General features: G+C 33.6%; 1 protein-coding gene across 6 annotated transcripts in view; it reads left to right on the forward strand.

The window, feature by feature from the left end:
• The window catches only part of JAK2 (Janus kinase 2), a 152,141-nt gene extending 139,394 nt beyond the window's left edge, over nt 1–12,747 (forward strand). For 4 of the 6 annotated variants that reach the window (XM_035029148.1, XM_035029149.1, XM_035029152.1 and 1 more), the window contains 6 exons: nt 131–320; nt 923–1,047; nt 1,219–1,391; nt 8,038–8,155; nt 9,714–9,827; nt 10,088–11,629. In XM_035029148.1, coding sequence (XP_034885039.1) covers nt 131–320; nt 923–1,047; nt 1,219–1,391; nt 8,038–8,155; nt 9,714–9,827; nt 10,088–10,195 — 828 coding nt within the window. In that variant the 3' untranslated portion in view covers nt 10,196–11,629. Of the gene's footprint in view, nt 1–130; nt 321–922; nt 1,048–1,218; nt 1,392–8,037; nt 8,156–9,713; nt 9,828–10,087 lie in introns of all 6 variants that reach the window. The other 2 variants (XM_035029147.1, XM_035029150.1) reach the window with 2 other exon arrangements.
• Nucleotides 12,748–16,013: the final 3,266 nt, after the last annotated feature.

Here is a 16,013-nt window from a genome sequence, read left to right on the forward strand (position 1 = left end):
TTGCCTAATGTAAGTTTAGGGATACATCTGCTGATTCTAGCTACTGTATACTGAATCGTCTATATAATTTGAATTTATTAGTAATTTGCCTAGAAGACTTGAGATCTTTATCCTACTGTGATGTGTTTAGGGTAATTTTGGCAGTGTGGAGATGTGCCGGTATGACCCTCTACAAGACAACACTGGGGAGGTGGTGGCTGTGAAGAAGCTCCAGCACAGCACTGAGGAGCACCTGAGAGACTTTGAGAGGGAAATCGAAATCCTTAAATCCCTGCAGCATGACAACATTGTGAAGTACAAGGGAGTGTGCTACAGTGCTGGTATGTTGCCCATTGAAACCCGGTTTGAACTCAGGGTATGTCCTTGGCATACTGGGTAATGGAAACAAGAAAATGTCTCAAGATCTGGACTTCTGTGCCAGTGCCCAAGGAGAGAACCATTCATCTGCCTGGAGATTGTGCCTGAGATGCTGAGCTGCAACCACAGGAAGTCTGTGGCTTCTCAGTTCATCATTCTTCTCACTGAGGATGGTGCTTACCATGCTTGCTCAAGCTTACCAAGAGACTCTCATTTTTAAATAAACAAACTGTCTTTGCTCACATTTTCTATGAAAGTATTTTTTAAATTAGATACTTTTTGTTCAGTACAGATGAAGAGAAGGGAAATTTTCTCATCAGTTTATCTGGGTTTGCATAAAGGGTTACACAAGATTAAACCATAACTATTTTTTAAGCTTCCTTTCAAAACGTTTTGATTCAAAAAGCCTGTGTTCTTAACTACTACATCACTTAATTTATAATCAGGTTTTTTCATCTTAGAGTTTATATATATCTTTAAGTCATGTATGTATGGTTGTTTTCTAATATTTTATCAGTAAAATATGGCAGAGTAAAACATTGTGTTCCCATTTGTATGTTAAAAGGTCGGCGTAATCTAAGATTAATTATGGAATATTTACCATATGGAAGTTTACGAGACTATCTCCAAAAACATAAAGAACGGATAGATCATAAAAAACTTCTGCAGTATACATCTCAGATATGCAAGGTACTTAATATCCTGGCTACTTGTTGTAAATAAAAAGAGCATGCTGAAGTAATTGTTACAAAGCCCTCTAGAGTTTTTCTTAGATAATTAAGGTAGTATGTAGAGGAAAGACCCGCTTAAATTGTTTGTTTATAAAACTTAGCTGAAATAAAAATGTTATTTTATCCATAGGGCATGGAGTATCTTGGTACAAAAAGGTATATCCACAGGGATCTGGCAACAAGGAATATATTGGTGGAAAACGAAAACAGGGTTAAAATTGGAGATTTTGGGTTAACCAAAGTCTTGCCACAAGACAAAGAATACTACAAAGTGAAAGAACCTGGTGAAAGTCCCATATTCTGGTGAGTATATTTTAGTACAATAAAGTAAAATTTTAGAGCACAAACTTCAAACTTTATTTTTATTAGTATTAATAGTATGTCATTTATATATTTATAATAGCAAAAATTTGTCATGCTTACACTGGGCTAAATGCATTTCATGGATTATCTCATCTAATCTTTATAACAACGTTGGAGAAGATGTATTATTATCTCTGTCTTGAGTATAAGGAAACTGAAGTGTAGACAGGTTAAGTAGTTTGCTCAAGGTCATATGATCAATAAATGGTAGAATTAGGATTCAAACCCAGATGGTCTGTTCTCAGAATTTGTGCTTTTAAGCTTTCTTAGCCATGATGGTGATTTAACCTGTCATTGAAGGAACATTTTATAGCAATTTGAAGCTAAAGGTAATTTTTGATCTTAAAATAGTGAGTTGCAAGGAACATACAAACCTAATTTTTTATCTGGTATACATTGTTGTTTTATTGCTTTGTGCTTTGATGCAAAGTCTTCTTTTTTATGTCTTAGTTCATTTATGGTACATTTTGTTTTATAGGAATGAATTGCTGAAATTAGATTTAAATGTTTAAATTTGGGATACATTCCAAATAGACTTTAATTCTGGTTTATTCATCTGAAATAATACTATTAAGATTATGTTGTTTAAGTCAGATGTTACTGTTAAGGGTTGGGTTTTGTTTATTTTAGTTAAGTGTATTTTATTAACATTTTGGGTTTCTGACTTGAAAGTTAGAATTACTAATATAAACACTATAACTGTCAACTTATAAATATTTGTCTGAGATTCATCAAAATTATTAGAAAAATATAGATCATTCAGTTAGCTACCACTAAGTTCATTGATCATCCTTATATGTTAGTTATCTTTTTTTTAAGATTCTGTTTATTTATTTAAATGAGAGAGAGATCACGATCAGGGGGGAAGGGTAGAGGGAGAAGCAAACTCCCCACTGGGCAGGGAGCCCCGTACGGGACTTGATCCCAGGACCCTGGGATCATGACCTGAGCTAAAGGCAGATGCTTAACCGACTGAGCCACCCAGACACCCCAGTTAGTTATCTTCATTTATTTTGTATCTGTAAGTTTACAACTTCTCCCAGCTATTATAAATTGTTAGTCTGGAAGGAAATTAGGTAAGAAAGCACCAGTGATTTAGAACAAATGGATTATTTACACAGAAGAATAATATATAATGGTATTGTGAATATTTTAAAGAAAAGTCCTTATCTCTTAGAGATGCATACTGAAGTAATTATGTTTGAAATACTGTCCTGTCCAGAATTCACTTCCTCTAAATCCAGTGGAGTGGAGATGAGGAATAGTCCATAAAACAAGACAAGCAATGAATTTAACTAAGTGACATGTATATGGTTGTTTATTGTTCTCTAATTTCTGTATGTTTGAAATTTTTTGTAATAATAAAAACACTTTTTATTGGTGATAAATCAATAGCATTACCATCATCTAATTATTTTTAGGATATAAGTAAAACTAGAAAATAAGACACATCTAAACTTAACTATCTACTTTGGTTATATCCCCGGTGATACATGAATTTCATTCTTTTTTTCCAGAATGAGAAATTAAAGAAGTTAAGTGGAATTAACTAGAAATCCATAAAGCCTAGTTATATGAATTTCCAGTGATTTGGGCATACTTAATGAATACACTTTAATAAGCACTATTAAGTACCTATTGTTTCAAACACCATAGAAGGAACTTGGGATATGAAGATAGGGTCATGAATATCAGGAAGAAGGAAAAAAAAAAAAAAGGAACTGTGCCCAGTTACTAGGAAGGCCAAACGAAAAGGAAAAGTTTAATGTGTCAGGCATATTCGGACAGGTCCACTATCCATTATCCCTTCCTTTTAACAGCTCGTAGTTTAGGAGAAATCAAATGTATGGTCAACTCATTGTAATGTAGTATATAATTGCAAGAATGAAGAAGATGATGGGAAAACTAAGAATGCAAATAATTTTGCTGAGGGTTTAAATTAATCAGAGAAATGCACAACTAAGAAACGACATTTCAGGGGCACCTGGCTGGCTCAGTTGATTAAGTGGCTGCCTTTGGCTCAGGTCATGAGCTCAGGGTCCTGGGATCGAGCCCCCCCATGAAGCCCCCGCATCGGGCTCCCTGCTTAGCGGGGAGTCTGCTTCTCCCTCTCCCTTTGCCCCTCCTCCAGCTTGTGCTCTCTCTCTTGCTCACTCACTCTCTGTCTCTCAAATAAATATATAAAAAATATATTAAAAAAAAAAAAGAAATGAATTTCAACTATCGATTAATAGTTTACCAGGTAGAGAAGAGGAAAGGCATTCCATGAGGAGAGAGAAAACTTGTTTGTGTAAATAAGTAGATAGGAATGGAAGGAGTTTTGTTATAAGAATGTTCATTTCTGTGAGTCCTTCTGAGATAAGTAGCAAAAAAGTATATAGTGATGTACCATTAAAGTTTATCTGTTAGCTGGCAGTTTCATTAGATCCATTCTTTTTTTACTTTTATTGAAAACAAAGAATTAACCCACTTGATTTTCGAAAGAGAAATCATTAGAGTCTTTCCTTTTCTCAGTTTCTGGGAAGTATACCAAAAGTTTTTCAAAAGTCTGACTTCATTTTTCAGTTGAAGTTAAGTATATTAAAATTGTGAAATTGTAAAATTAAAATTAAAAAAATAAATTGCAGAGCACATGTACAGAGGCATGTTTTAACAAAGCTAACAAAGCATATTCACCAGAGCACTTTTCTTTCAAGATTACTTCTTTTCTAATTTTAAATATTCAGTTTCATGCTTAATTTTATATTTTTTGTTATAAAGAAAGCTTCTAAATTATATAAGCTTTGGGCCCTGTGTTTCTCCCTGCATATCTGGAAATCACAAGGACAGCCAAGATAAACTTCAGAGTTTTATCTTTAAATTAATCTAGTATAATTTAATTTTATATTGTTCTGAAAATAAATCATTTCTCATTACTTAGTTTATAATAAATACTACAGAATAAAATGTAGCTAAGATTATAACGTATGTAGTAAGGTATATGGTAAAAGGTCTAGTATTCCTTCAGTAAATGTCTTGGGGAGAGATAGGTATCAAACTCTGATACTTGACTTTGGAGAATTATTAAATAAGTTAGTATAAAAGTCAGAAATAACATTTTTATCATGATCAAAATTTTCCTGTGTATTTAATGGAAAAGAAAGCTATCTACTGCTAAAAACTAATCAGATAGGCAGTTGGTATATAGTTTTATATTATATTAGCAAGTATTAAATGTTTTATATAATGTAATGAGGCTGACCAAATTTTGTATAAATATTTCAGAATATGAATTGATAAAATAGGTTTTAACTGGGGGCACCTCGGTGGCTCAGTCGGTTAATCGCCTGACTCTTGATCTCAGTTCAGGTCTTGATCTTAGATTTGTGAGTTCAAGCCCCATGTTTGTCTCCACACTGAGTGTGGGGCCTACTTAAAAAAAAAAATTGATTTTAACTAATTAATTGAATAATGAACACTAGATCTGAAGTATGAAATGGAATGCCTACAATTTTTATCCATGAGATTTAGCCATCATACTATTTTTTTTTTGAAGATTTTTTTTATTTATTTGAAAGAGCATGAGCAGGGGTGAGGCAGAGGGACAGAGGGAAAAGGAGAAGCTGACTCCCCACTGAGCAGGGAGCCAAAGGCAGGCACTTAACCAACTGGGCCACCCAGGTGCCCCTAGCCATAGTTTTAAGCAATTATAATTTCACTTCAAAAATCCTTGTTATCTATATTGCTTTTCTTGTTCAAAAGTGCTCTTTGTTTTAAGCTAACAACATGTTCCAGCATGTCCTAGGGGTTGGTATTAAGAAGGACTGAAGGAAAAGTGCTTCTGCTAAAATATTTTAATTGTTGAAGCAGGCTTTGGGACTCATGGAGGACACTTATATACTCGTCTTGCTGTAGAGTATGCCTTGGAAAATCTTTGTAAATACCTGGGGTTACTCGTCACCTGGTTTGAAGACCTCTGTACTATACATGTGATAAGGATCTGACCCTAGATTGTAACAGTGGTATTGGGTTAGGAGACTGATTTGATATATTCTAAAGGCACTTGATGGCTCATTAGCTACAGGATTGAAAGATGAGTCAAAAATAATTCTTAAGATTTCTACCTGAGAAGTAAGATAGATTGTTGATGCCATTCGTTGCATAGGGAAAGTAATATAACCAGCAGGTTTTGGAAAAGTGGGGATGGAGTTCTCTTTACTACAACTTTAATATGGAAATGTTCAGTAAGTCAAAGCACAAAAGAAGGGTCAAATTTACAGTTATAAATTTAGGCGATGTTAGTATATAGGTGGATGAATACTATCTAATGGAAAGTTTTCGACAAAAAGGTAGAGGTCTGATAATGGAACCTTGGGAAACCCAAATTTAGAAGGTGGAGAAAAGGGAAAGTGTTGGGGAATTACAATTAGAAACGAAATCTCCTCCCAACCCAGAAAACCTCTGCACAAAGATAGAAGAGAAAGAAAAGTTTTATTACTGAATAAGCTTTAATCCTGAAAGTCATGGCATCACAAGCAATCTGCTAAGAGATTGCAAAGACAGGAAGAGATCTCACCCTTTTATATGGCCAGTCAGATTCAACCCATTACATAATGTTCTCAAGATAAACAGTAGCTAGTCCTCAAGTAAGAGGACTCAGCAGCACCCTTTGTCACACATAGTTTATTCTAAATTCACTTGGTAATTGGAGTGACCATCTGCGTTAGCTAATTGGCATTATCCATAGGAAAAACAGACTTCTCGTATCTTTATGATAGGAGATAGTTTTGCAACTTGGGAGCCGAGGCACCTGCCAGAAGTTAAACTCTTACCTCCCACAAAAACTGGGAAGTCAAGGTGCTACTTGTTTGATGATTACATTCTGGAGGTTCTTGAGAAAGACATTCTTGGATCATAAAGCTGGCAAAAGGCTTTTATAAGCAAAAGCTTTTTTTTTTTTTTTTTTAATATATACCTTTCAAAGAGACAAAGAATTTACAGTGAGTGGTAAGTTTCCTAATGTAAATGCTCTAAGAAAAGAGGAGGAAGTCTTTTCCCTCATTTTCAACAGCGAGAATTATTTTTTTCTTTTTTGATTTGTATTTATCCTTACATGGGAGAGAGAAAACCAGCCTTGGAGATGAGGGGGGAAATTGTAGACAGTGCTTTTATGAAAACCGAAGGAAAAGACTGTTTTGCAAGTGTTGGGGGGATAGAATGTCTTCAAGAAGGTTATATTCCATTTGTGAGATAAAACATACATTTAAGAATAACATAACTATGTGAAAAATTTTTTGAAACTAAATGTAAAAAATAGCCTGGCTAACTGTATAGTATGCACAATAAATGTTATAGAAATTCAGTAGCATGAGGTCATTAAGACCTTGAGTAGCAGAGGAAGATCTGTGGAAGTGAGGAAACTTAAATTGGATTTTGAAGGAGAGATTAAATTTAAGTAAATCACATGTTAATCTCATTAGTCTAAAACAGATCTTTGTGACTGTCCTCTGTAATGAGGGTAAACTTAGCAATGGAACCATGATATTCACAGTCCATTAGACAAAATCCTCCCTTGGATAGTGTTGATACTTGAATAGACAATGACACCATTTTCCCCTCTGACTTTCTATTTTCTGTGTTTCCTGTCATAATCGCCCTCCTTCTGATGAACAAGTTCTTTCTTTTATCTTTATAGCTTCAAGTTTTATTTCAGTTTAGAAGCCATTTTTTTTTTCCTCTAGGGAGACTTACCTCGATTCGTTTAAAGCTTTAACTTGCAAAGAGCATTCCCCCCTCCCCGCCCCCCAGTTCCTGGAAGGTACTTTGCAGTTAACTTTGGGGTTACTTATAAAGACAAAAATAAATTTTTTGGATTGAGTTATCTTTGTGTGCCAGAGGTTCCCAAGACCACCCTCGGGTTTGATGACTCACTGGGAGGACTCATAGGGCTCAGCATACAGTCATACTCATGGCTATGATTCATTTCAGAGAAAGGTATAAAGCAGAATCAGTGAAGGCAAAAGCCATTTGGGGCAAAACCTGGAGGAAACCAAGCACAAAGCTTCCAAGGTTCCTCTCCCAGAAAAGTCACACGGGACATGTTAAATTCCCCCAGCCGTGAATCCTGACAGCATACTCTCTGCCTGGCATATACCAAAATTCCAGACTCCCAGAAGGAAAGCAGTGTTCATTATAAACCATATTGTTTGCAGAGACAGTTTAGGCCCAGTGAGCTACTCTTCTCCCTTAGGGAACTGTGGCAACCACTCTGAAATCAAAGTTCCCAGGCATCAGGCAGTTGTCAACATTGCAAGCAAGGTTTTTGAGAATGGCAGCCTTGGGCCTGCTTGTGATAATAACTCTTTTCTGTATACCCTGTCTTTTCAGTCCAGTGATTTTCAGGTAAAATCAAGAGTTGGCCTGTCAAGTAACTTTTTTTTTTTAATGAAGTGTAGTTGATACACGTTACGTTAGTTTCAGGTGTACAACATTGTGATTCAAGAAGACTATGTGTTATACTTTGCTCACCACAACTGTGCCTCCTGTCACCATACAACCCTATCACAATTCAGGTAACTGTCTTATAAATGCTTTTCGCATATTGCAGGTATGCTCCAGAATCACTGACAGAGAGCAAGTTTTCTGTGGCTTCAGATGTTTGGAGCTTTGGAGTGGTTCTGTATGAACTTTTCACATATATTGAGAAGAGTAAAAGTCCCCCAGCGGTTAGTGTGCTTTTTATTTATTTTCGACTTTTCCTAACATGAGAAAAGCTTTTTCCAAAGAATAATAGTAAGCTTAGGACTCATTTTAGAGCCTCTTATTGCTTATTTGTAAGACAACATCCAACAAAATAACACTAAACTTATTCATTAAATTAACTTGCATTTTTAAAAAGGAGGGGGTTGGAAAGGAAAACAAACAAGTAAATAAGTAAATAAAAGGGAGGGGGCTATATAGTCTCCTTATATTATTTTTAGTAACTAATACATTTATTCATTCTAGAAATTATTGAAAAAGTTAAATGTTTAAAAATAATTTTCCCTGTTCTATCTAGAATTTTTTTAATGAAGGAAACCATGAAAAAGAAAATAAAAATCATCTCTAATTCATCTTCTTAAGATAACCATTTTAATGTTGTATGTTTTCTTCCAGGCTTTTAAAAATTTTATATCTTTTATACAATAAAGGTCATACTGTATAGTTTGCTATCCAGCTTTTTCATTAAGTCCTACAGCATGGATATTTTACCTATATTAGTAAATATTTTCTACAAATATGACTTCTAACTTCCAGGTAGCATTTTATCATAAGGATATAATTTCTGGACAGTTCTTTTCCATTTTTCAGTCTTAATTTTAAGTAATACTTCAGTGAACATAGTGAACATCCTTATGTATAAATATTTATCTCGTCACCTTAGAATGAAAGTGTAATTATAGACAAAAGATTATGAACTCTTTTAAAGGTTTTTGATTATCTCAAAATGCTTTCCAGAAAACCTGTACCAGATATTACTCTCAATGATAGCGCATAAGAGTTTACGTTTTACCATTTGTACCATTTGCCAGTATTGACCATTATATGTTTATGCGGTTTTGTCAAATTGATAGAAGTTATATTTATTTGATTTTAATTTGTACTTCTATTAGTGTGATTGAGTACATATTTATTGGATATTTGGAGTATATGTATGTGTGTGCATTATCTCATGTGCCTTGCCCATTTTTATATTCATAATTTTCCTTACCTGCTTATAAGAACACTCTATAACTCTCTATAAATAAACGATGTGTTCATCATAAATATTTCTCTAGCTTATAGTTCAGACTTTAATTTGAGGAATTTTTAACATATGAACATTTTCTCTCCATTGCATTTATGCTTAAATATGCATTCTGCATTATCTTTTTATTATGTCCTCTTTTACAGTCAACATTTTATTTCAGCTGAAACATAATATGATATGTTAAAACAACAATGAAAAAAAAGTAAATATGTTTTAGTTCTCTTATTTCGGGCCCTTCTCAGGGAATTTGTGCCAAGTATATTATAGTTATGGAAATGACATGATAGGGGTTCCACATTCAATTGTCTTTTCTGAAATATGATTGAAAAGAAAGGTTTTGATGCCCAAAATAGTTTGTTCTTAAAAGGTCTCAAACATATAAGAAGACATAGATAAAGAAAATTTTTCACGCTTACTAGAAGTTGGGAAAGCTGGTTCAATTTAAATATACCAAAAAAAAAAAAATCTCATTGAAAAGTGGGTTTGTATTACAGGAATTTATGCGTATGATTGGCAATGACAAACAAGGACAGATGATTGTGTTTCATTTGATAGAACTCCTAAAGAATAATGGAAGATTACCAAGACCAGATGGATGTCCAGATGAGGTAACCAAAAAAACCCCCTTTTTATCCACATTCATGAGGTGTTTTTATTTCCTTTTTACACAGGGATTTCAGGTCACTTTATGACATTTACTTTGCTGAGCTCTCGGATAAATAGCATCATCATATGACTGTGGATCTAGGCATAACCATGACATTTGCCTACATAGGAGAATTAAGTGGGAGTTCTCAATTCATGTCTTCCACCAATTAAAAGATGGCACTTTATGTTCATTGTAATTGTTTTATTTTCTCTTTTCTAGATTTATTTGATCATGACAGAATGCTGGAACAATAATGTCAATCAACGCCCCTCTTTTAGAGACCTAGCTCTTCGAGTTGATCAAATAAGGGACAACATGGCTGGATGAAAGAAACGAACTTCACTCTGAGACCAAAATAGACTTACAGAACAAAGTTTTGTATTTCACATTACTGTGGACTATTATTACATATACCATTGTTATGTATGTCATGATGCTAGCCAGCAAAGATGTGGAAATATCCGTTCAAAACTTTCAAAGTTTAGTGAGTTTTCTTCATGAGGACATCAGTGAAAAGACTTGATGAAAGTCCTTAGCAAAGAATTTTGTAAAAAGTTTTACAAACCTAATCAGTCAGTTAACATAACCTTTCTTTGGCAAAAGAAAATAATAGGCTTTTTTTCAACTCAGAATTTTGAAAGATGAAAAAATTGTAATGTAAATTTTGCAGTGCTGAAGATGCACAGAATATGTATGTACAGTTTTTACCACAGTGAATGTATAAAACCTTGGCATCTTGTGTGATGTTTTACACAGGGACTGGTATTCATTGGTAATGTTTCCTAATTTTTCCATAGTTGATATACAATAATGTCACTATACAAATTATGATGCTCAGAGAATTGAATAAGCACCTTGTGTTCCTGTTCATCTGTATCACTGGCCAGCAATATAAGCAGATGTACACTTTTAGCTTGTAGTTCTATGTACTGTAAATATTTTTCAAAGCAAAGGGAACAAATGTTTAGTTTCATTTGTATAGGAAATTTCCCTGACCCTAAAGAATACATTTTGAAATGGAACAAGTTTACAAAGATATAACACAATCTATTTTCTTATTTGTCTCCCTTGTATCTGTTTGTGGTGAGTATGTTTTTAAAATAGAACTATCTCCAAATTTTTGTAAGACTACAGTGAATAGTTTTCTTTTAAAATTTTGAGATTACGAATGCCAGGAATATTGTCATCCATTTAGCTGTTGGCTGCTAATAAGATTTTCAATCCTTGGGACCTTTGGTCATGCATTAAATTTAAGCGTAAGCCATAAAAGAGATTGTTTTTTAAATGTATGTGCTTATTAAAGATGCATAATAGATTAGGAATTTTTTTCTAAAGAATATGTATTTTAGGGGTTTCAGAAATCTCTTGCAGTCGTAGAAAATATTTCCTTTTGTTAGATTCTCAAATACAAGGGAGAAATGAGGATAAATTGGTGAAAAAGTATGCTTGTTAATTTTATTCAAGAATGCCAGTAGAAAATTCATAATGTATGTCTTTAAGACGAATGAGAGATACATATTTTCAATTAAGTATAAAGAGTTATTTGTTGTTATGTCCTTTGTTTTAGTGCTATTCCAAAGTGGAAACCATACCTAAAATATGGTGGTGGGGGGTTGTGTGTGTTATTTATACAAAGTTTAAAATACTTAGTATTTCAGTTAAAAAGAAAATAGTTTATTTTCAGTGGTATATGCTATTTTTTTAAACTTGTACTTAAAACTTTTGATTATCTATTTTTTGGAGCTGGCTTTGAAATGCAAATTATGTAAGAAAAAATTGCCTCACACATAAAATTTGAGATTTTTTGGTTGGAAGGAAGGAAAGGGAAGAAATGCTTTTTACATTATCTTGAAAGCATTTCAGTAGTTACCAAATGCAGTAAGCATCTAAAATGATAGAATATTAGATTTTAAATAAGATTTCTGATATTTTAATGAAAGTTGAATATAATTTTTATTTAATTTGTGGACTCCTCAAGGATCTATATACATAATGCAATTAAGAGATCTTCCGTGCTGCTACTTTTCAAGTCAAAAGTAGCATATTGTACAATATGCTTGATTTCAGAAACTTAAGTACTTAAAAAGCAGATTTTTAAAGGTTTATAACGTTTTGTTTGTTTTTAAAACAAAGGTATTAATTAGATTGCTTAAATTTTTTTTCTCTTAATGTTTCAGTTTTTAGTTTTAGGGAAAATAATCCCACATAAACATTCTGAAGTTTTTAGAGTGGGATGACTACCTTATTGTAAAATTCCTAAGTTTGCAAGAGAATTATTATTCATTGAAGATTTGCGATGTTTAAAATTTTTATTCTGACTGTGCATAAAAAGAAGTTAACCTGCAGCTGTTCAGTTGGTTCTGCACAAGAAATAGGTAAGTAATTATTGTACCAGTTAATGCCAAAATGTTTCTTCAAATTAATATTCTTTAGAAATGAGGGTAAAGATTTTCTTAGAATTCTGTAATTCTGTAAATATTTCAGTACATTAAGTTATATAATCTTTATATAAATAATGCTCTACATCCATGGCTACTTTGGGAAATAGTCACTTTCACATGTTACCCATATATATGCTGCCAGTTGCACTATAATTTGCTGTGGAAAGCTGTTTTCTTACAACTTAAGACTTATGCTTTAAAGTCAAGTGAAATTTTTATCACAAATACTAACTTCTGATATTTAACTTTTATTTAAATACTTTTATTGTGGAGTAGAAATAAGAAAGTACCTACAGTTCTCTACCTGGGGAGCCATTCTCCGTGGGAGTAGAGTAGCGTTATGTGGTCCGCTTATTGAGACTGTGTTATTTTCTTTATTGTGCCTTTAGCATGTTTCCACAAAATTGAAATATTGGTGTAATAAATATTCAGGAGTTATTTTCTTTTTTATTGTCACCTAACCAAGGAAGTGTGGGGGGTTATACACACTGATATAGGGATATGAAGAGAAAGCCTTTTGTAAAAAGTAGTGAACTTATCTTTTGATTTTTTTAAGAAGCGCTTCCTAAGATTGTTAACAACTAATGTGCTCTTTATGAACATCGTTGTATCCACTCCAGTTCTGGTATTTAAATTATTTCTAATGAAAGGGTTTTTTTTCTAATTTTTCAGTATAACTTATTACAGATCTTTCAGTTTGCTGTATTAGAATAAATAGTAACAGTAAGTATAAGTCAGCAGGATTATCCAAACAAAAGACTAGGTTATATGTGATAAGCCTCATTTTATTTAAGAAAAAAAATATCAGAGTATGGATCTGAGAAAATTCTTCATGTTTACTCACAGATTTGGGTTGGCTCTACTTAATTTCAAGATAATTAGCACTAAGTGTTTCATGATGCTGACAGGAACATTTAGAGAGATTTCAGAATGACAAAGAAGAGAATTTAAAAACTTTCATATTAATCAAATTCATGTAATATGCATATCAGATAGCCTTTAACTTTTAATATGAATCAAATTTTTAGTAAAGTGTACATTATATCCTAAATATTAAAATATTTAATTTTGTAATCTTACCAATTTTGTTTTACTTTATTACAGTATGTTGTCTTTTAGATTAAGAAGTTAATTTCTATTGTACTTATGCCATATGGGATTGCTTGGTTGGTGCAGGCCCTAAAATACTGTTCTTTTTCAGTCTTCCAAATTTATAAGGAAATGCCTTATCTCCAGCTGAAACACCAGTCTTGTAAAGTTGTTAATGGTCATTATTCCATCATAAGTCCTTTCTTTGCATAGCAAATTGCTTAACATCTTATTTTTGAAATAACTGTAGCAGGTTTATACTTATAAGAGCATTAAAAGATCTTTTAAGAGTCCCTGTTCCAGTTATCCATATTCTTAGATTTTTGTAAATGGTTTTAATTTTAATACTTGCCTAGGAAGCACGCCTGTAGATGCTCTTTATTGGGGTCAAACAGGTCACCTTTGAGCAGTGTGAACAGAAGCTTAGCTTTTAGATCTGTCTGTCCGTAAATAATAATAAATAGAGCAAAGATGGCATAACAGGTATTTCAGAGGCAGCAGGTGGCTGAGAAGGCAGGTTATCAGTTGCAGATGGTAGGACATTATCAGAACAAGTACTAGAAAAACAAATGAAAGTATGCAATAGAAAGATTTTTTGATCAATTATCCTTTCCAGTACAGTTGTATACATAGATAAAAATGTTTAGATGCTTTTCTCACACACACACACAAACACACACACACACACACAAGATAGTTAAGTGGATAGTATTTTTAATGAATAAGTTTAGGTTCTTTTATCTTTTTTATTTTTTAGTTTGGGTTCTATTAGTTTTTAATTTTTTGAAAAAGGATTTTATTTATTTAAGAGAGAGAGAGAATCAGCAGGGGAGAGGAGAAGGGGGTGAGGGAGAAGCCGACTTCCAGCTGAGCAGGGAACCCAGTGGATGCAGGATTCAATCCCAGAACCCCAGGATCTGACCTGAGCCCAAGGCAGATGCATAACCCCAGTTTAGGTTCTTTTAAATGCTTGGAGTATATATGAATCTCAGAGCATGAATTTTCTAGTAGCATGTAGTATAAGATTGTGAGTCAGAATTTATTTACTGAAATTAAAAATATTAGAGAGGGCGCCTGGGAGGCTCACATGGTTCAGCGTCTGCCTTCGGCTCAGGTCATGATCCCAGCGTCCTGGGATCAAGTCCCGCATCGGGCTCCCTGCTCCTTGGGAGCCTGCTTCTCCCTCTGCCTCTCTCTCTCTGTCTCTCATGAATAAATAAATAAAATCTTTAAAATAAAAATAAAATATTAGAGATTAAGGAAATTGTACAGAAGGGAAAAGGGAGGTAATACAAAGACAGTTGAGAACCATTGTTCTAGAGGGCACTCATATGGACGTGGGCCAAACCAGCACGACCTCAGAAATGACCTCATGAAAGGGAAGATATGTCAGTGTCAGAACAGCTGAGAGTATGAGATCTTTAAGCAAATATTCCAGATACTGTATCTGAATTAAGAATTAGCTGACATGTAATCTTTCTGAAAAGTCATCTGATTTTAACCTCTCTAGAATTTAAAGGTTTTTTCTTAACAGATACAAAAATTGGGTCTCCTTCAGTGGAGATAAATCCCTGAGTACCATTTTGTTGTCTTGTTTTTACATTTCGCAATAAATAAGATTAAATAATCCTCTCAAAAAACTTAACAGGGTATTTTGATAATATGCACCATAATAACAATTTGTTTCTTGGTCAGACAAGGAGATAATAAAGTACTTTTTGATATTAAAACCATGTCCTATTACTGTATATTAAAGTCAAAAATAAAATTTCCACAGAGAAAAAGGAAAGAAACAAGCAATGCCAAGTAAAGATCATACTTATTCTGTGAAATTTACCCAGAAGACAAAGTGCTCATGTTTGACAGAAAAATGCTACAGTGTTTGGTCTGGTCTGCTTTGGTAGCCATCCTGTTGGGTGGGATGTGCTCTAGCAATGTGGTTTTGATTTGCGTTTCACTATAATGACGAATGATGTTGGTTATCTTTTCATGTGCAATTTATTGGCCGTTTGTGTATCTTTGGGGAAATGTCTAAGTCCTTTGCCCATTTTTAAAATTGAGTTTTGTGTTGTTAAGTTATAGGAGTTCTCTTATTCTGGATATTAACCCCTCAGCAGATACATAATTTGCAAGTATTTTTTCCCATTCTTTGGGTTACCATTTTACTCTGTTGACTTGTGTCCTGTGAAGCACAAAAGTTTTCAATTTTGATGTATTCCAATTTATCTCTTCTTTTGGTGTCATATCCAAGAAGTCATAGCCAAATCCAGTGTCGTGAAGCTTTTTCTCTATGTTTTCTTCCAAGTATTTTATAGCTTTGGCTCTTACATTTATGTGTTCAATCCATTTTGAGTTCATTTTTTCATATGGTGTAAGGTAAGGGTCCAACTTCATTTTTTTCCATGTGGATTTCCAGTTTTCCCAGCAACATTTGTGGAAGAGTGTCCTTTCCCCATTGAATGATCTTGGGGCACCCATGTTGAAAAATCATTTGACCATATATGTGAGAGTTTATTTCTGTTTTATTCCAATAGTCTATATGTTTGTCTTTATGCTGGGACCATACCGTATTGATTACTAGTAGTTTTTGCAGTAAGTTTTGAAATCAGGAAGTG

Source organism: Mirounga leonina, unplaced genomic scaffold (assembly GCF_011800145.1).
Source record: "Mirounga leonina isolate KUSES-001 unplaced genomic scaffold, KU_Mleo_1.0 Mir_224, whole genome shotgun sequence".
NCBI classification, from domain to species: domain Eukaryota; kingdom Metazoa; phylum Chordata; class Mammalia; order Carnivora; family Phocidae; genus Mirounga; species Mirounga leonina.